This window comes from Morus notabilis, unplaced genomic scaffold (genome assembly GCF_000414095.1).
Source record: "Morus notabilis unplaced genomic scaffold, ASM41409v2 Scaffold70, whole genome shotgun sequence".
In the NCBI taxonomy this organism is placed as follows: Eukaryota; Viridiplantae; Streptophyta; class Magnoliopsida; order Rosales; family Moraceae; genus Morus; species Morus notabilis.
The window spans coordinates 226,796-248,429 of NW_010365594.1; the positions used below are offsets into that span (position 1 = coordinate 226,796).

Consider the following 21,634-nt stretch of genomic DNA (forward strand, 5'->3'; position numbering starts at 1 on the left):
TATAAGGACTTAATGTGGTTCGGCTTTTAGCTTATGTCCACGAACAGAAATGACAAAAATATTCTACTATAACTAAAAAGAGATTACAAAAACCTGACAAATATTTCTCACCACTAAAATCTCAAATACACTTAAAATCTCTTAACTCAAAAGTAAGAATCATAACTGTCAAAGAATAAATCTACGACCAAATATTCCTACACCAAAATAAAAGAGAGAAAATTGTGTATCAATGAGATAGATAACTAATGTGCGGCTGCTACGCGGCTCTAAATCACACGTCCATAATTATGGGCCCGTTCAGTTCGCTGATTCGAGTTTTTAATTCGAGTTTAGATGTGACTTTATGTGAGAGCTTTTTACTGTAGCAAAAAAGTTAAATGTGACTGTTTCTGAGAGCTTTTTACTGTAGCAAAACTCAAATTCTAAACTCGAATCGGTGAAATGAAAAAGGCTTATGCTTCCAAAGTGAGTCGGCAAACCATGTGCAAAGCTTGGTCAGCAAGCTAAGTTAATGAGAGAGGCTTGGGCCTTGGCCCAATAGCTAATTTGTGGCTTAATTAAAGCCACAAATCCAACAATCTCTACCTTGGTAAAAATTAAGTCAAGTCTAAATAATGAAATTCTTTTGCCATCTCCTCTAAAACCCCGCAGGGCTAATCACAATTTGCAACACTAAATAAGTCCAAGCGATGCTTGAACTTTCAATTGGCAACCAACTTGATCATGGAAGTTGTCACAACTGATTCAAAACAAACTAAATTGTCAAGCTTCACCTACTCACGAACACTGCAACTACTAACTTCTTGTTTTCAAATAGGATGGCAAACTCATCAACTTTACTAATTATCAACTTGGTGACTTTGACCCAACAAACCACAACCAATGGCCATTCACCCCAAACTCAAATCCTAGGAATATTTTTACCCTTCGCTCAAGCGTACCATCATTGACATGAGTCCATGCAAAACAACCAAATCTTGAAACAAAATCAACAGATCAACCAAATCATATGTCAAACGGAGTTTTCAATCTAAATGCAGTTGATGGAGATCTAACCAAATAGCAGTCTGGAAAACCAAATTTAGAAAGCCAATAACAAGCTTTCCCCAAGAGGGTCTGTTAGGTTCCTACTTAGTTTCCAATTATCACAGCAAAATATTGATACAAATCCAACGTTGAGCCATGCTCTTTTATTAATTCCAATCTCAACTTTCTCTCGAGAGGTTCTTTCTTACACAAAACAAACCACAACAAGAAAAGAAGAAAATAGCATAAATGAAAATGGCAGAAATGAACTCTGGAGAATTCGAGGTTCTCCATCCTCCCAATGGTCCAAAATCTTTCCAATTCAACGACGCCCTTCCCTAGGACCTCCACCGCCTAAAATACTCCCCAGCACTCCCTCTCGTAACCAACTTGCCACCTCAGCAACCTCTTTCACATATTTCCACTTCCCTCCCCCATACGCAACATATTTCCCTTTTGGCCCCTTTGACTCGAGTAAACCAACCTAATAGGTGGCCTAACAGGGTCATACCATCTGCGACGAACAATTATTGTGGTAAATTCCAAGTAGTGCGGTGTCTTATTATCTTCTTCTCGCAGAACTCATTCAAATAACTCTCACCAAATTGCACACAACATCATAGTCATCAACAAATGTCAAAACTGACATCCCCATATCACTCACATGACCCGAATACAAATGCCATGAACGAGTGATCCCAAAATCTGAATCCAAACAAGATGAGATCGTAGTAGTACCAATAATTGTACTACCCTGTAGAAAATAGAGGTCATTATGCAACTCACCCTTAATCACCACAGAAGCTCCCATACCTACTCTCAGAACTCCACCTTCAACGGAATACCCATAACCTCGTGAGTCAAGAGTCCCTAACGGAACAAGATTTTTCTTCACATGTGGCACATGCCTAGCATCAGTCAAAGTCCTAACTCTGCTATCAAATATCTTAATTCTAATGGTTCCAATACCGACAATTTTACAGGACATATCATTCCCCATAAAAATAACACCCTCATCAATAGACTGATAATAAATAAACCAATCTCTATTATGGCACATATGTTGAGGACATCCAGAATCAAGAAACCTACTCAATTACCATACACAGATAGGAGACAATCATCATAATACTCAACAACATTGGTATTATTATCAATTGATGCTTCTTCACCAGTTTCTTTGTTTCCTTTGAGCTGTGGGCAGTCAGATTTCCAATGCCCTAATTGGCGACAATAATTGTAGTTGCCTTTTCTATTCTTAGCCTTCTCTCTATTTTATTTTTGCCCTTTTCAATTCCTTTACTTCTAACAGCGAATGCACTTGATTGTTTTTCATCCTGATTTTCAAACATTTTTTTCTTCAATTCTTTGGAATTCAAAGACGCCTTAACGTCTTCCAACGAAATAGTGTCTCTACCATATAGCATAGTATCAACAAAGTGCTCATACGAACATGGTAAATAACATAACAAAATTAGGGCTTGGTCCTCATCATCAATTTTCACATTAATATTTTTCAAATCTAGAATAATTCTATTAAATTCATCAAGATGTCTTTGAATAGATGTACCTTCTGACATGCGAAGAGTGTACAAACGTTGTTTCAGATATAGTCGACTGGTGAGAACTTAGTCATATAAAGACTTTCAAGCTTAAGCCACCACCCGGCAGCAATAGTCTCGTTAATAACCTTGTGCAACACCTTATCTGCCAACGACAACAGAATAACACTATGTGCTTTCTTCAAGAGGTCTTCTTTCACATCATCTGACAACATTGACGGGAAAGCCTCGCCTTTTAGCGCCTTGAACAACCGTAACTGAACTAATAAGGCTCGCATCTTGACACGCCAAAGACTAAAATCATTCTTCCTGTCGAATTTTGTAACTTCATATTTTGCCGTCATTGTGGAAGCCATAAATCCCAAAATAACTTGACGAATAAACCAAAGCTCTGATACCATTTGTTGTGCCAAACATCAAATTAAACAGATTTAGGATAAAATATGAATAACTAAAAAATCTAAGGAATATAAGGATTTAACGTGGTTCGACTTTTAGTCTACATCTACGAACAAAAACGGCAAAGAAATTCCACTAAAATTAAAAAAAAATTACAAAAACTTATTAAATATCTCTCACCACCCAAATCTCGAATACACCTAAAATCTCTAATCCAAAAGTAAAAATTATAACTGTCAAAAAGAGAAAAATTGTGTATTAATAGGATAACTAATCTGCAGCTGCTACGCGGCTCTAAGTCACACGTCCATAAGCATATTTATATATGCTTTCAAAGTGAGTCGGCAAACCATGTGCAAAGCTTGTTCGGCAAGCAAGTTAATGAGAGAGGCTTGGGCCTTGGCCCAATAGCTAATCTGAGGCTTAATTAAAGCCACGAACCCAACATATATATATATATATATGTATATATAATATCCAATAAATATGTTATTGAGGTATATACATGTATATATGTATGGACGAATATTGTATGTACGATGACATGGAAAGGAGGATCTATGGTGCCAATATATGACCATTATCAATATTCTGAAGTTCAATAATAATTCATTTCTTTTTTCCTTCATAATTATCTTTTTTTTTTTTCTTGCTTTCATCCCCTCATGGGCCACCAACCGCCGAATAATGCATAAATGCTAATCCTAGTTCGGTAGGAAACAAAAATCATGCGTTTAAAAAAATCCATTAGTAGTTGAGACCACGTTATGGACATGAAGGAAAAATGAAAATATTCATGAAATTTGTCTAATCCCACCACATAAATTAATAATGGGTTACACAATGGGAGTGACATCTTTCCTACCAACAAATAAAACTTCTTTTCCAACTCCTCCCACAAGAAAAACATGACCAGAAAATCTTAACGCCAATTCTAAGCCTCTTAAATAATGTGGTAATTTCAGTATATTTTGTCGTATATTAATTGTTGTTTATATTCATGGTAACTTCCGAAATTAGAAGCTTAAAAGAAAACGGATAATGATTAAAAAAGTATCCCTGTTTTTAGTTGAAATGCAAGAATTCTTGTATTTTTAAAAATACTGATTTCTTTTCCTGTGTATTTAAAAAATTTATATTCATTCGTATATGAATTAATCCAAATCTACCTTTAATGTCAGATTAGGCAAATTTAATTGCAAAAAACAACAACTACCCTTCATAAAAGAAGTTTTATATATATGTATAGATATATATTATTATTTTTTTCCAGTGAAGTTTCAAGAGCAGTAACTTGATTCTCAAAGTCAAGACATTTGAGAATAACCAAGTTTGGTTTTAAAAGTATTTTTGCTGATATTTAACAAAACTTTTGTCTATAAAATAAAATGCCCCTTTTTTTTGGGACAACAAAAAGTCCTTTCACATGAACTTAGGACTTTTGCAATCGCGATTGATGTAAACATGAAGAAAGTGGTTTCTAACTTCTATTAATTAACTATGCCAACCTTGCAACAGTTAAATATATAACCGACAAACAAAAACAAAAAAAAAAAAGAAAAAAAAAGCTTTGTCAAAGGTTGACATATATATTTAAAGAAATTATATATATAGTAAGAAATGTCCATGATCCATAACCAAACTGATATATCTTCTTTCTTGAAGTTAAAACCTAACCTTGAAAAGGCTCAATGATATTGCAAAAAACTTCCAACCATTCTCAACAACTAGCCAGCAAGAGCAAACCTTCAAAATTAATTATACCACACAATTATTACAAACCCTACCACACATATGTAATTTAAATGGTTAAGAATAAAAAATAACACAGTATATGCATATCATGATAGCAATATTATTTGTTCCGAAGCATTACAACCTCGCCCTCTCACAAGGAGGTGGTGGGGAAGGGGGTGGCCCCACCTATGGGATCCACGTGATTCCTACTGCTTTTGAGAGAGTGGGTTGGCCTGTTTATTTCACCGCTTCGAATTTAAAATTCGAGTTTTACTATAGTAAAAAGCTCTCACACAAAGTCACATCTCAATTCGAATTAAAAACTCGAATCAACTTAAATTTTTTGGAGAAAATTGTTGATCTTATCTTTAAAGTGTATAAATTTAAATTTTTATCTCGTACTCTTGATAAATATTTTTTTAAATAATTAATTATTTAACTAAAAAAGATATTTATTAAAAATAAAGGTAAAAGTCAAGACCAAAACATTACAAAAGATATTTATCTCTTTTTTCCTTAGTTTTGTCATTCGATCTCATGCATGTATTAGAGGAGATTCCTCTTTCAAGTAATGAATGAAAACGTTATATAAAGGTATCTCTACAGGGCACCAAAGAGTTGTTTATATCTTAATTTAGTCAATTACTTAGGGCTTATTATTTTTTAGATCAAAACTCAAAAAAAAATTGAAAGTTATAACTTTATTCAAGTTTATGTTCTTTTGAAAAATTTGAGTTTAAACTCGAGTTTTAACTTGAGTTTGGGGCTAAAATTTGAGTTCAAGTTCCCCCTTCAACTTAAGTTCTTAAACTCAAACTCAAATTAATGAATAATATTTTTTCTATTCTTAAAAACACCATAATTTTTTCGTTTTAATTCCGATTGAGATGATTTTTTTTCTATATGTTCACAATAAAAAGACGAATAAAACCACATCCATATACCCTATTAAAATTTTCCATTACTATTGAGTTTTTATTAAAATACTATCTGAATACAAATTCAAGTTTTGACTCACCCAAACACAAACTCAAATAGATTATCAATTCAAATCATAACTCAAATATGCACATCTAAATACAAACTCAAATTACAACTTCAACTTGAGTTATAACTCAAATTCAACTCAAAATTTACACTCAAATTATTATAATTTAAAAATGCAACCGAATAAGCCTTTGATAAGTTGTTGAAACAAAATATATAAACCAAAAAGACAAAGATGGGTAGCTAGCAAGTTCTATCAAAATGGTTTTGTTATAGTTTTCAGAGGATTGAACAAAATCTACCTTTTTTTTTTTTTTGGGATAACTAAACTCCACCTTTTTATATACAGAGAGAACCTCTATCCATTCTTTTCATTTGTTTGTTTTGCAAGTAAGGTGGGGCCTTTTAGACTTCCTTTTAGACTTGATAAGTAGAAGTACTGAAATGACCCCACATATGACCCATAAAGTTGGATAATTCTTCAATAATAAATCTATTAGAATTCATGACGACTTTGAGTTAAAATAATCACTTTATACAGGTTTTTATCATATGTAATCTCATTATCAGATTAAATTAAAATAATAATATACACCATGGAAAAACAATTGGAATCTTACATTATGAAACGAAATATTATTTATAAGGTGTAGAAAAAGCTTAAATAAAACAAATTCTAAGGATAGTATATATTTTATCAAAACCATATCAAAATAAATTTTCTTAAAAGATTTTTTTTTGTAGACATTAAAAATAAACTATTGAAAAGATTTCATTTTCAGTTATCAAATCTGTATCAGAATTTTTTTATTATGCATATTTTTTTAATTTAATATAATTTTAATCATATCAAACAACAAAGAATTGACCATATCAATAATAAGAGGGACTTTTTTTTTCTCCTTATGCTCAACAACATGGAGGAGATCTTTTTTTTTTTATCAATAATAATTTTTTTCCCGAGTCTTATGGAGAATTTTTTTTATAAAAAAATTAGGTATTCTTTATCATGAGATCTTAAAAAAATCTCTACCAATAAAATTCTCACTTTAACAATTAAATTAATTTTTCAATGTTAAATTTATATAAATATATATTAAAAATTTATAACGTATTACATAGAACTATTTATACCACAAATTTAATAGTTAAAAATGAGAATTTCTTTTACGAGGATTCGACCGAAGAGGTTGTCAAAAATTATTAAATAAAAAAACTATGGGCCCACACGTGGTAGAATCTCACAGGCGGGGGAGGGAATGATAACCACGACTAAACATTTTTCTCAGACAATCCCTCTGCTTTTTGTTTGTGGGGTCGTTCATTTGTTCCTCGTTAATCCATTTTTCTCTGTCCTATTTTTTCTCGATCTTCTCCTCCGCCAACTACAAACTTCTTTCCTTCTGTCTTTCTTTCTAACTTTCTCGGAAAAAAAAAAAAAGAAAGGTTTATTTTTATCTTTTTGCTGCAAATAAACGCGCCAAATTCTCTCTAGTATTGAAAAGAAAGACAGGCAAGCAAAACAACCAACATTTCTAATCATAGAAGACTTCTTGTTTTCTTTTCTTTTCTATTCTTTTCTTCCGAGGATTGCATAACAAAACAAGGTAATCTTTTCTTTCTCTTTTCTCTTTTTTGTTTTGTTTTGTTTTGTTTTTTTTTTGTTTTTAGATTTGTTCTGGGTTCTGTTCCTTATAAAAGAGCAACCTTTTTCTTGATGATGAAGTGCAATTAAGTTTTTTTTTTTTTTTTTTGGGGGGTCTTTCTGGCGTTTTCTTGGCTATGAATTTAATCTGTAATGAGAAAACCAGTTCTTCTACGATCAAATATGAAATGGAATGGTATTTGTTGTGATATTTGAAGAGAAAAACAGAGCTTGTCTTAATTATTTTCTAATGCAATTGACTTGATATTTAGCTCAGTAATTGTTTCATAACTCACAAGCAAATCGTTTTATTCATTTTTTATTTTTCATGTTAAAGATTTCTGCTTTATCTGGCCCAGTTGCCTGAGGTTGTTACATTGATCTTCCTCTTCTATGTTATATATACACATTCATATATAAATATATATATATGAATTCTTTTTTTTTTATATGGGATTCTTTTTTTAGCTGAAAATTCTGTGTTTTTAATAAAATGTCTCGTAATTTTTTATCTTGTCTTTTTGTTTGTTCGTCTGCTTTTGTGTCTATATTTTTGCACTCATTCATTATGATATATTGGATTTGAATGTTTTGGAGCATTTGATGGTTGATTGTGTGGCATGTAGATGTTATATAGACAGAAATTGGGTATTTGAGTAATAACTCTGTATTTGAAGGGCCTATTTGATTGAAGATTCAGAAGTTAGATTTCTGATTTTACAGGTGTTTCATGAATTTTTCTTTAATTTAATGTCTATTAAAAAAAGATGAAAGTAGATTGTGTTAGTGCTACAGGGCCCTAATAAAAGAAAATTTTAAAAAATAAAATAAAATCAGAACAAAAAGATTGAATACACAGACCTTGGTTAAGAAGGAAATCCATGTTGTGTTTTTGGCACATCTGCTTTTGAACTTTTTACATATGGTAAATCGTTCCTTAAAAATTTTTACTTTGGTAAATCAGATTGAATTTAATAAAGCGTTGCAGAGTGTGCCCAAATCGATAATGACGATCTAAATTTAGATGGAAATGTCCTCTTGCATGTTTCATGAACTTGTTTGAAGGAAGAAACTAAACTTTTAGATAAAGATCGAATCAACATGTGTCGTGTGTGGGGGCGTTTCCTTCTAAATTTTAACGTCATTCACTGATTTGGATACAGTTTACAATGTTTTATCGAATTTAGTGGGTAATTTGCCATAATTAGATATTTAGGGGACAACTTGCCAATTCAGTCAAAGCAAAGGGGCAAAACCGCTAAAACTCCTTCGTCTAATCACCAAAAGCCTTTGATCTTTCCTTGATCCGGTTTCTGATTCTAGTAATTGTGTGTGTGTGAGTTTTTATTTTTATTTTGTTTCCCCTGCAGGTTAGCAACCTTGTGAAGCTTTCAAAGCTCAATATTGAAACTACTATTTCTTCATCAGATTACTGGTGAGCACTTCTTTTCCAATATCATGTAATGCATTAGGTTCTTCTCTTTCTCTTTGTTTCTTTAAGTAAATGATAATTATAATAATCTGCTACAGGTGTTGAGTTTTGCTATTAAATATTGATAATCATGGCTGAGGCAAGCGTTGAAATCCCAATAATCCCAGAAAATATTGAGCCTGAAACTGTTGGTGTCAAAAGGAATGCCACTGAAAAAATAAGTCCACTAAACGGCGGAGCAAAGGTTCTTTCTCGCTATCTTAGAGCTTCCCCAGGTTCCTGCCATGATTATTGCAAGTATGGAAGAAAACATGGATTTGATGCAAAGGAAAGGATTCCATTACGGAAATGGATCAAAGCACGAAAAGTTGAAGGCCAGGGTCTCGAAATGACTGTTTCTTCAGCTGACAGGAAGATGAAATTTGTGATAAGCCCTAAGCCTTGTCAAGATTCTGAAACCAAGAAACATGATAATCTGGATGCCAACAAGAGAGAAGTTTCCTCATCCTTGAATAAAGAAACCGCCTCTTCAGTTTCACAAGAAGATTTATCTGCCCTCGAAGGAATAGTAGATGTTTCTAGGGAAGAAGATCCTGACAGTTCGAATTCGAAGCTGGAGCAATCAAAGCCATCTTCTCTTCCAAGTGCAGCATATGTTGAAACCAAAAAAGGCAAGGAATCACAAGAAAGTTCAACCAGTAGAAAAACAAGCAAAATCAGAAGCAAAGAAACAACGAAATTGGTATTGGGAGAGAGAAAGGTTTTGGTTCCTCCTTCCATTCCCTTGTCCCCCAAGCGTTCTCTTAGGAGAGTTTCTGATATCACTACTCGAAACTCTCAAAACCTTAAAGGGGAGTCTCATCTGAAGAGCCAAAACAAGGTTAAAAATAGTATAAAACCTGAGCATACAAGCAATGAGGACGTTCCAGAAAAGACTTTGTATGTCATTGAATCAACTATTGAGAACAGAACTTCGGAACCAACTCAAGAGGATGTTAATACCACTCAATTGTCTCAATCCTCTACTAGTACTACTCACTCACCTCCATCCTCTCGGAAGAACTCAAGATCCAATGTATCCGGAAGTCATGCCTCCCGGTCAACCCCCTTTCCTTCACTTGGGAAGAAAGGCCTCAGACGTACAAAACATGAAACTCGAAGTACAGAACCACCTTTGGCTTCATTGCAATCATCGTCATCATCCATATCTCCGTCAGAGTGCCTTGATGGCAAAGAAAATGGTCTTGGTGGCACGTCTCTGCAGCAGACAGAGGTAATTGAGAAGAAGAAGAAGATGGTCAATTCGAAAGTGGATCAAAAGATGATAGCCAATGTGAAAGTGGAACGCAGGAACTGCGCTCGAAAGGTTGGAATAGTCGTCTCAGACAGTAAGAGCTCCGCTGCCCAGAAGCTGAAATTCAGGAGAGGAACAATACTTGACCTTAAACCTGCGGACAGTACTCCTAGGAGACTCAAATTCAGGCGAGTGAAATATCTCGGGGAGATCCAAAATGGTAAAGAAGATATCAAAAAGGCAAGCGTTAAAAGCAATGAAGCTGCTGTTGCCGAATCTGCTGATTTTGGCACTAAAACCAAACCGGAGAAAGTTGTTTCAAGAAACCAAAATGCTGATAGTTCTAGTAGTACTATTGCAAGGAGAAGCTGGAGGAGGAAGGGCACTGGTGAAGGCGAGGCGATTAATACCATTACCAAGACAAGCTCGGAGAAAGTTATCTCGAGACGTCAAAACGCAGAAGTTGCCACCAGAAGAAGCTTTAGGATGAGGGAAGTTATTCGTGGCGAGTTGAGTGGTGCTAGTAAAACGAATTCGGAGAAAGTCGTTCTGAGACACCGGAATGTGGCGGGAAAGAAAGAAGTGCGGAGTTTGTTCAATAATGTGATTGAAGAGACCGCAAGTAAGCTTGTGGTGACTAGGAAGAGCAAGGTCAAGGCTTTGGTTGGTGCTTTCGAAACCGTGATCTCTCTTCAGGACGCTAAACCCGCGGCCACAGCTGGAGGTGCATCTTGATTGTTGAGTTTCAAGAGGTTTGTTTGTTTGTTTGCTTCTTATTTATTGAACTTGTAATTACTCTGTACATAAGAAAAAAAAAAGCAAAGAAGAAATTAAAACAATAGTATTGGAGGATGATATATGAATGGAATCACAAGCTTTGTGGAAGATCTGATAAGCTTCAATGGAATGCTTAGGAAGACATTCAACCAAGCTATAGAGATGGTTCTTTTGAAGAGTGTAGTTATTTATTGGGTGCGTCAAAAGTAATGTACCTTTTTGTTCCCATTTTTATTTTGTTGATGGCTTTTCTTTTCTTTTTTCTTTTTTTTTTTTGGTACTTGTATTTAGAACATTACTTGTGGATTATTGAAATAAATGTGGTTTGCTATTTTGCGTACTGTAAAAGTTTATTTATGCATTGGGATTATTTTTTTTTTTTTTTTTGTGTATTGTAAATGAGGTTGTACCACATCAACTTGTTCAATTCCCCTTTGTTTTCCTTAATAGTAACTTATATTCTCATAATGATATTTAAAAAAAAAAATATTGAGAAAATGAATGAAATCCCAGTCAAAAGTTCCTTAAATTTTTTTAAAAAAAATCCCATTCCAAATAAATAAATGCAAACAAAGTAGAAAAAGATGGTTGTTCAGCTGAGGACAGCCCACAAGGCAATCTGGACTGCAGGTGCGCCGGCCCGTTATCCGCCCACTGTCATGAGTGGAAGGTTTTCGCTGCTCTGTGAAACCAGCCTCACGCGGTGCCCCCCTCTCTAGGGACCAGGAGGCCCAAGCCTTCGTTTGAGACCCATGGCCCACTCACGACTTGGACCGGGCGGGCCGACAAATCGCGACCTTCCAGCCCTGCATAGTGGGCCGAACTGCATTCCAACCATCCTTAATGCCCTCACTCGAGTCACAAGCTAGCGCTACCCAGCTCGGCGATTGTCCGTGTTTTCTCACGTGCTTATGAAGTACAATTTTTGGCTTGTTTGTTGTCAATGTGGGACAAAATGCAAGTCCTACATTGTTGTGCCATATTTCCTAGATCAAATCGACTTGATTTTGCTAAGTTTATTTAAGCTTGAAACTTCGAAGGTTGATTATTGAATTGCATAGAATCATTGAGAGGTCGTAATCTTTTGCTTTTAGAGGAGAAATTGAAGTTCCGAAAGATTTTAATGAGATACAACAATGTAGGTCTTTCATTCGAATAATCTGAACAAAATGTGAAATTACCTACGTAGATATTCATTGAATTAAACATAAATTTTGTTTTTATCATCTAAATTATGGTTACTCACTTTGTCCCCTAAATATTAAAGAAAAGGTGTATTTACTTTCAAACTTTGATACATTTGTAAAAATGCTTTTTCTGACAATCCTGTTTATTTTTGCTAATGTGCACAAAATTAAAGTGTAAAAATTTAATGCAAGTTAAAATCCTCAGCTATTAGTAATAAACCCCGAACTTTCTCTAATATATATTAAATAAAAAATCAAAAAAATTAGAGAGAAACAGCCACTCACTGATTAGTAACTAATATTAAGAATATGCCAATGTAAATTGAATTGGAAATGTACCAAAAGATCATTAATGTTTTTTTCTCTCTAGTTTTTGGCTTTGGTCCATCTTTTTGGCCTTCTATCCCAAGACACCATAGAATTACTTTTGCAAGATGAGACTAGCCAGTGCCATAAGAAGAACATAGCAGGAAGCAAAAAATGCAATAAAATAAAATAAACAAAGAAGATAAGGTTTCTATTATCCTTTTTTTTTTTGTGATTGATTAGTTGGAGTCACTCTCATAATAGAAAGTGACATTTCCTTCCAGGGGTACAAAATGCCTTCAAATCAATCCTCCCCAATATTTCCAGCCTGTGAGAAAGAAGCAAAATGGTCCTTAACCAACCCCATTCTTTGAAACTCACTGATCATAATGTGAGGTAAACCTTTGCTTCAACATTCCACTCACAATTAATGATCCTCTTGGATTTTAAATGCAAGGAATTTGGTATTTCTGCTCTTTAAAGCCAAGGCCAACTTGGGTTTCATACAATAATAATCCATTTTCTAACCAAAATGAAATCTCAATGAATTGATTTCAATGGTCCCATTTTGCTCATGACCATTGCATTTAAGTGGTGCACGTAATAAGATGATGAATCTATCTCAATCTCGATCTCGATCTCGATCTCGATCTCAAGGTCAAATCCTTGTTTTCGACAGACTTAAACGAAATTGTTGTAATCCAGCATTTAATGTCATCAAACTGAACTTGCACTTCCGCATTGATAGTTTTGATCTCTTGGTTTTTCAATCTTTCTTTGGCATGTCATGCATAGTTGCTTATAGATTCTGCAGATATTTTTGACCAATTCATGTTAATAAAGTCAGACATGTAAACAAAATAAGTTATTCTAGATTTTTCTGAAAGGAAGTATAAGAATATGTCACTTCCTGAGTTTAAGAATTTTGACATAAAAACTCAATGTTAACCATGGATTAAAGAAACTCAAGGGAAAATTCGGCAAAATGTTATATGCCAAAGCTCCATTCTTATGAGTCTCTTTCGCTATCATGCACGGTTACACGACATCATTATTCCTAGAAACTATAGTCAATGAGCTGATATTAACTCACCCTAATCCCTGCCATCAATCCCAATCTTCCGCAAAGCATATTAAAGCATCGATGCCGACTTCAATCTCTCTTTTCTTCTTCGGCCGACAAGCAAACGATGTCCTTGTCAAAGCAAGTCGAAGCATATTGTCAAGGTGGAGAAGGAACTCTTGCTGTGTTGCCTGGAATGGATAGAACAAAAGGACTATTCTATTACATCTTTAGGCCCTTTTTTGTGCCTGCACACATGCATGAGTCGGATAACACACCGAGTGTTCTATGGTCCCCTACAAGTATTTCATGTGAAGAAGCTAATGACACCTCTAACTTCTAGTGTTGGCGACACCAATAGCTACTTATAGGCTTGAGAAGATGGGGAACATGGCTAAGAAATTTGACCTACATGTATGCTTAAGAGGTTACAAGCTTTAAATGAACTGTCTGAGGCATTATCGGAGATTTTTTATGGTCTTGATGAAGACATGACTTGCTTGCGGTAACCATTGGCTCTCGTCAAATTCCCTGCCGTGTATAAGAAATTGACTTTAGGCTCAGTACATGTCGATGTTGTTGGACGAAATTAGTGGTGTTAGTGGTCGAATACTCGCTCCAAAAAATGTTTCTGGACGCAATCTTTACTTGTGGGATTGGTGTTTGTCACAAGGAGAACAGGAATAGAAAAATATCAGCAAAGAAGATGAGTCTTATCCTATGCATTGCATTTTACTTGTAATTTGCGCTTCTATATGATTGTTCGAATGGTTCCAAAATCTGAACTTTTTTTTTTCTTTTTGCTAGATAAAAAATCTGAACTTTATGACACTCTTATGTATACTTATCCCAAATTCTTTGTTCTGCACATAATTTTTGATGCAATGGAAATGATAAAATCATGACCTTATAAGATACCATTTAAGATGAGGACTACCACAATAAGACGGGCCTCATATTTAAGCAGTAGAGAAGTAGCTAACATTGGACAGAACATCACAGAACCTGCTATAAATAATACTAACATTGATATGCTTCTAGTTTCAAATTCATTTTTCAACAATCGCATGTGGACAAAATAAGGGACCCCTTAAATTCTTTCAATCCTCAACTATCAAGTTGAATAAATATTGGTCAGATTACCCGCTTAAGATATCTTATATATAAATATATATATATATATATGTGTGTGTGTGTTTATATATAATTTTGTTTGTCTCTTTAATTTGGTGGTCCTTAAGAGTAGTTCATACATAAATGAATTCTGACCTTCCTGTGCTTGGCATGCCTACTTCTTTGACGAACTCCATTCATTTACAATAAATAATTGTTTCAATGAAGTTTCCACTACAGAAAACAAGAATTTAAGGAAAATACAACACTGTCCATTTCTTGTGTTTCAAGCACCTCATATTTATACCAATTTTTCCTTTCCTTTTAGAAATTACATTTAAGCTTGAGGAGCATAATAACTTTGCTTATACAAGTGTGAATGAAAACTAACTTGATTTCCGTTGTTTATTTATGAAGCAAGACTTTCCAATGAGCTACCCATATCACAGAAGTAAGAATAATCACATTATAAACTTTTTGAGTTAATAACATACAAATACTTCAATTACAATTGCATATTATGTAGATAAATTAATCATATAATACAGATATTGTATAAGGTCACATTCTAAATAAACTATAACCATCTTCTATAATCCTTGTAGGCTTTCTTCAAATCCGTCCCTTTTTGCTTCTTGTCCTCAAACAATATAATAAGTGCTTCTTAATCCTGTTGCACATGACTCGACCGAGATGGACTGCTTGTCGCCTGTGTCGTCTGGTTGATTCTCTGGCTGTATAAGGCCGCCATCTTGTTGTAAAGTTCCATATTCATTGACTACAGAAGAATCAAAATTTAAAAAAAAAAATCAGAAAACTTAGACTAGCAAGATTCTCATTTAAACTTCTATGGTAATATCTCTTAATTGCCTCAAAACCTCATTGATCACCATAACTTACCAAGAAAATTCTTTAAAGACAAGAAAAGCAAAAAGCACAACAACAGAGTAAGGTAAGAGGCAAAGTTGAAACTATGGCATACACATACTTGTGCTAGAAGAGCGCAATAAGGATCAGGCAAAGGGACCGAAGGAGCACAAGTGCTAGAGGCCGCTGCAGGGTTAGGCTTGGCTTGAGCAGGAACCATGTGGGGCACCATGAAAGGCTGCGGAGCAAATGTGGGACCACCACCAGCATTAGCAACAGCGGCAGCAAACAGATTAGGATGGATGAGAGGTGGCAGGAGCGACTGAGGAGCAGCTCTTGCCATAGAGCTCATGTCGAGCATTCCCATGCCCATCGCCATCTCCATCCGCGCGAGCAGCGACATCTGCAGCTGCTGTTGCATTCCTAAAGATATCATCATCTGCGGCTGTGATGGTGGTGCCATGTTCCTCACATTATTCATCATTTGGACTTGTGCTTGGAGCTGCTTCAAATACTCGATCACCTCATCAAGCATTGAAGCCTTATCAGTCTGCCATTGAAAGTTGTTTTGATTATGAAATGAGAATGAATTTCTGCTAGAAAAAACCAAAAACAGTGTTTTTCCACTTTTGCTCAGAAAAAAAGGATCATTGTCATCCCGCCCCCCATTCCCCTCATCATTTTAGAAATTTCAGGACCCATCAATTGGACGGAAAGAATCTGACGTAATTCTATTTGAAAGGTGAGTAAGAAGTAGTGCTTTTTTGTGAATGATTTATTGCTCACCTTACATGCATTTGGCACCAACTTTTGCAGTGCTTTCATCTTCTGATTAATCCTATCTCTCCTCTTCTGTGACAATCATATAAAAACATTTAAGATTTGAACAAAAGGTTCTTAATATATTTGATTTTGATTATTAAAAAGTTTTGATCATCATATTTACCCTTTCTGATTGGTTATGAGTAGCAGCAGCTCGACTCCTTCTTGTTGAATTGGAGCGCCCTGATTTGGTCTCTTGGTCTTCATCATGGTTTTCCTATTAAAAATGAATTGGTTTTTATCATATGCTTTATAACTGGTGCAAAGCATTCTTTGACAAATTAATAACAACAAATAACTTCTTCAATTGTTTTAGCACATGTTCTATTTGTTGGGTAAGAGGAAACATTGTAGCAAAAAAAATTGAGTTTGTGTTATTGTCACGTTAGATTATTTACCACAATCATTATTGTACTTGTGATAATTACTTATGCGGCAGTAGACAAAAAAGTAAAAATTAGTGTTATCCATGAACTACTTTTTTTTTTTTTTCTTTTTAGTGCTATAAAAGAGGGGGGAAAAAAAACCAACCAAGATATTATAACTCAAGCTACTTATGAGCAATGACGAAAATTCAAATTAAAAAAGCCCATTTACAACAAACAAAAACAAGTGAAAGCTCCGGAAAAAAAAAAAAGTGCACTAAAAGAGAACATCTAATATAAAAGAGACTTACTACTGATCCAAATTTGGTAATGAAATTGGAAGTTATGGTGCTACTTTTAAAAGAATAACATGTGACAACTGACAACCTAACTTTTTTTCATTTTCTAATTGAGTCTTTTCTATAGCTAGCTTCTTATAAATAATACTAAAAAGATTTTGAACTCCATATATAGCTAGGTGTGTCTCCCTATGAGCAACTAGTGAGTGGGGACTAAAATTTCAAGTTCAATGTGTGTATTTTACCATGTCACTATGAGAGATAAAATCTTCATCATTAGTTTTGTTCTTCAAGTTGTGGGGAGACTCAAATGAAGCCCATGTCATCATAGTTGTGTCACTTTCCCTACAAAATGTTGCACTAGCACTAGCACTAGGCCCACCATGCTCTTCCTGCATACTACTGCTGCTACTCAAATTCCTCCCCCCATAGTCGGAATCCGATCGGCTCCGCTTTCTCATCACTAACGTTGGCGGCGGTGCCTGGCCGGAGTTCTCGGCCCATTTGCCAATTAAGGGTCCAACAATGTTGGAGCCTATGGTGGCTGGCGTCTGTCCGTGTCCATGATGTGTCACATTGGGATCATGTGTGTGGCATGTGGCTTGGTGGACTATCGACTCAAGTGTGCCTCCGGTTCTGCCCCATGTGGGCTTTGCTGGGCCCAAGGGAAGTAGCCCACCAAGCCCATGCATGTCTAGCTGGCCATTTGCCGGTGTTAACTCCTTAACTTGGTAATTTGATCTGGATTTTTTATTCCCCAAGTGCACATGAAACATGAGTTAATACTAAAATGATATATGGGAAATAAATGCAGTCACATTCTTAAAATGAAAAATATGGTTGTTATGAATGAGACAATTCATGTAAATGGAGAATATAACAAGCTTAATATTTGTGTAGATAGGTATATATATACTCTTTGGAAGTTGGAGACATAAATGATGATGTGACGAGTTGTTTCGAAGGGAATTAAAAATAAAGAGAAAAGAGTAACCTAACACTACGCCTAACTTTAATATAAAGTTTTTGAGTCCTCAGACCTGAAGTAGAAAAGTGGGGTTTTACTTTTGAGTGTTGAGAGGTAAGACAGAGAAGAAAAGGGCAAATAAACATACAAGAGTACTAGAGAATAAAGAGTACAATATAGAAGAGGAAAAACATATAATTTAAGTACTGTTTCTGCAGTAGTGCGTGTGTATATATATAGTTCTAAATGGAAAAGATTTTCTTGCCAAAAGGGCCAAAATGACATTCAAAAGAAGAATCATAGCCGTGAGAAACAACATACTATACTGTCAGTTACTGGGGCAGAACTGGTCAGAAACCAAGAGATCATAAGAAACCTCTTGTGTGGAAATAACATGAAAATGATGAAGAAAAGGAGGACAAAAATGTGGGTCTTAAAACAGTAACTTTTGTTCCCTTTCATGTAAGGACATTAAAACAAGAAAAAAGGTCATTCCAAGTGCATATAACACAAGAAAATCAAAGTGGGTCTTTTTTATTTCACTTGGATTGAAAGAGAAAAAGAAAGAAAGAAAGAAAGACCGAAAGAATTTCAAAAATATTAACGAAAAAAAAAAAAGAAGAATCATAGAATTAGTGCATACATGGGGACAACAAGGTGACTACTAGAAGTAGTAGTAGTAGTAGTAGGATTCTGCTGGTTGGGCACGTGAGAGGATCTGTTTCCCTCTTCTCCTTCGACTTGTTCTTGTCTTTGGTGCCTTAGATTCCAATTTGGTACTACACAATGACTCATTCTGATACTTCTCTCTCTCTCTCTCTCTCTCTCTCTCTCTCTCTCTCTCTCTCTCTCTCTCTCATCTAAAAATGAAAAATGGGAAAGACTTGAGTTAGGGAGCTTTGTGTTGTGAGTTTGGACCGTTTTTAATTTCTTTTGTCTTCTGGTCCCCTCCTTGATGTCACATTTTGGTGTGATGGAGATTTTGCACAAAAATATGTGGTGGCAAAAACAAGCCTAAAGAGGAATTTGGATATGCTTTGGCTCTATCCTTAACTTTCTTTAAGGACCTGTCCTTACCTTTTAATTATGTGTTAGTTCTATAATTCATTTGTGTGAGAAAGAAACAGGACTACGATGACAACACAAATTATACCAATTCAAATATAGTTCATGTAGTGATCCCACTGAATTTTAGATAATTGTTGTCTTTTATCTTGGGCAGCAATGAAATCTTACAAGAACAAATGGGCGAATTCCTGTTTTGATGATTTAGTTGTGTAAGCATCAAAACGAGAATGATCAAAGAGTATATATTTGCAAGCACATCAAGCTTTGTTAGGAGATTTTAGTCCATAGATTTGAAGGTAAATTGTAAATTGTCAAAGTTTTATCACTCTTAAACTGCTGTAAAAAAATAGCCATGTTACTAAAAACAATAAAAAGTTGCGCTATTTGGTTAAAGTTTAAAAAGGGTCATTTATCGAATGTCTCCTTTAACCTATAGTGTAGACTTCATAATCATATTAAAATAATTGTTATTATTATTATTATTATTATTTTGGCTTCTTCTGAATCAGTCAGGTATATATATTTTTTGGTCGTAGTGGTATACTTCTCAAATTTATAATATATCATCCATAAGCAAAGTAATGAAAACAATACATGGATTTAAGAAGTAGGAAACTTTCACATTAATTAGGGTGCACATGAAGACAACCTTACATAGATTGTGGTTGATCTAAATCACATCATGCAAGTTAAACATGCATTAAATTTAGCAGGTTGAGATTCTGAAAATTTGACAATAACTTTGTCCTTTTCTTGGCCCTCCCCACTTTTCCTCTTAAAAAATTTCCTGTTCGTGTCAATAATTAACAACTAGGATGCAAAACAAAGGATGGAGATCTTCAATAGTTTATTTTAAAATTTATTCGAGTATTTGACAAGCAAATTAAGCAAAATCTTGGTTTATAAACATGATTTCAAATCAAAGAAAACTAAAAGTTGCCTTTTAAAAAATTATTTTTAAAACAATAAAGTCTGTTATTATTAGTAAAAGAGAGAATCAAATACAATAATATACACAATTGGAGATGGATTCTCCTCCATCCAAGCAAGCTCATCATCTATTCAGACAGATAATTTTGCTAGAGCCTCAGTTGTCTTGTCTTATTAGCGTCCTTACTGTGCAAAAATTAAACCGGGAAAAAAAAAGAAGACAAACTAGATGCATTCAATAGCTTATTTTAAATTTTATATGAGAATTTGACAAGAAAATTAGGCAGAAAAATCGGAGTTAATAAACACGATTTTTTTTTTTAAGGAAATAAACATGGTTTCAAATCAAAGATAATGAAAAGGCTGACTTAAAAAAAAAAAAAAATAAGTTGACTGTTCGTAAAAGTGCGATCAACTATAATTCATATAAAATGCGTAATGACAAAAATGCCCTAGGAAAAAATACAACAGTTCCAATCATAGATTTCACATCTGCCTAAAATCCAAATCTCCAACCCTTCCAATGCGTTTTCCTTAACCAGACACTGGATTATGAATTACTGCATGAGCAGTGGACACGTAGGCATATCCACTGACCGCCACGTGGAATCATGCAACGATCTGTCACACATCTTATTTTGCCACCACCTGTCCTCTATTATCAATTTCCCTCGTCAGAAGCATTCACAATGAGAAATCCCAGACCCCACCACGATTTTTCTCCCAACATTAGGGGTAAAACCGTAATCTAGAGCGTCTATTGCACATTCTAATATTATTGTATCATCATATTTTTGTAAATCTCAAAATTATTATGTAAAATAAATTAAACTTATCAAAACATCCATAAATTTTCGTCTCTCTAACGTTGGTTTTAAAAGGAATATAGAAAAAATGTAAGGAAAAAAGAATTTTAATACAAAATGTTTCTTTTAAAATTATCAGAATCAGTCAGTAACAAAATGTTTTCGTTTCTTCATGGTAACTCTTAAAATTATCATACTTTATTCCTCCAGAGTCCAAAACAATAACTTTGGCAATTACAATTACTCATAAATCCGTCTTATGATATCAGCGCTTTGTAACACACCAGAGATCCAAATGGGTTGCTTAATTGCCATAGACAATAGCCGAATTATCTTAGATGACCGTTTAATTTACTGATTTAAAATTTTAATTTAAATTAATATGTAATTTTATGTTAGAATTTTTTATTATATTTATGTTACGTGCTTTAGGTGTTCTATGGTAAATATTTTTATACGGCTATTTGAATAATGATTATATTTTGACAATTGGGTATCATTCATTTGGACAGTCTTACATGCCTAGTAGCATCATACATACATTTTGTGTTTAATTTTTCTTTTTATGTTTTTGTTAATTATTAGAATTATTTTTATAAATACATCATGAACTATTTACATTGTATTGTTTCAAAATGTATCTTGATTTTTTAAAACGCAACTTAATTTATAAAAAATAAATTAAAATGCCCCTTATGTCCATTTTTGTGTCTATTTTTGTGTATAATCTAACAGATTTTACTAACGTGACACTAATATTAAAATCTAATTAAAATGAAAAGAAATGAATTAATTAGTTCCTAAAAAATGAATTAATTACTAGAAAATTGTTAAGAAATTCATTATCCAACGATTAAAAAAAAAACCAATGAAATATCCTATGCCCCAACTAAGTCGATGCACCGCCCCAACCTCCACACCGCCGACCGGCAACAGTCCCTCCCCCGCTGCGAAGGTACCGCATCCGTGAGATCCCATC

At 34.3% G+C, this 21,634-nt stretch overlaps 2 protein-coding genes across 2 annotated transcripts; one reads left to right on the plus strand and one right to left on the minus strand.

Moving 5' to 3' along the window:
• Positions 1-7,046: 7,046 nt before the first annotated feature.
• Positions 7,047-10,933, plus strand: LOC21398345. The gene is made up of 3 exons (XM_010108338.2): positions 7,047-7,321; positions 8,730-8,794; positions 8,890-10,933. Exon 3 carries the CDS (start codon positions 8,922-8,924, stop codon positions 10,818-10,820), a length of 1,899 nt encoding a protein of 632 aa, XP_010106640.1. The 5' UTR covers positions 7,047-7,321; positions 8,730-8,794; positions 8,890-8,921; the 3' UTR covers positions 10,821-10,933.
• A 4,208-nt stretch (positions 10,934-15,141) lies between these two features.
• LOC21398347 (transcription factor PIF7) lies at positions 15,142-17,660 on the minus strand. Its single transcript, XM_024172391.1, has 5 exons — positions 17,130-17,660; positions 16,345-16,437; positions 16,185-16,250; positions 15,520-15,948; positions 15,142-15,309 (listed from the first exon to the last, which is right to left on the minus strand). Exons 1-5 carry the CDS (start codon positions 17,658-17,660, stop codon positions 15,196-15,198), a joined length of 1,233 nt encoding a protein of 410 aa, XP_024028159.1. The 3' UTR covers positions 15,142-15,195.
• Between the last annotated feature and the right edge of the window lie 3,974 nt (positions 17,661-21,634).

Bases quoted from the DNA above. Each gene is read 5' to 3' on its own strand.
- LOC21398347 (XM_024172391.1), bottom strand. From the start codon at position 17,660: ATGTTTCATGTGCACTTGGGGAATAAAAAATCCAGATCAAATTACCAA. The intron at 15,949-16,184 runs GTGAGCAATAAA...TTTCAATGGCAG, and splicing joins TGGTGCCAAATGCATGTAAG to ACTGATAAGGCTTCAATGCT. The intron at 15,310-15,519 runs GTATGTGTATGC...ATTCTTCTGTAG, and splicing joins ATTGCGCTCTTCTAGCACAA to TCAATGAATATGGAACTTTA.
- LOC21398345 (XM_010108338.2), top strand. From the start codon at position 8,922: ATGGCTGAGGCAAGCGTTGAAATCCCAATAATCCCAGAAAATATTGAG.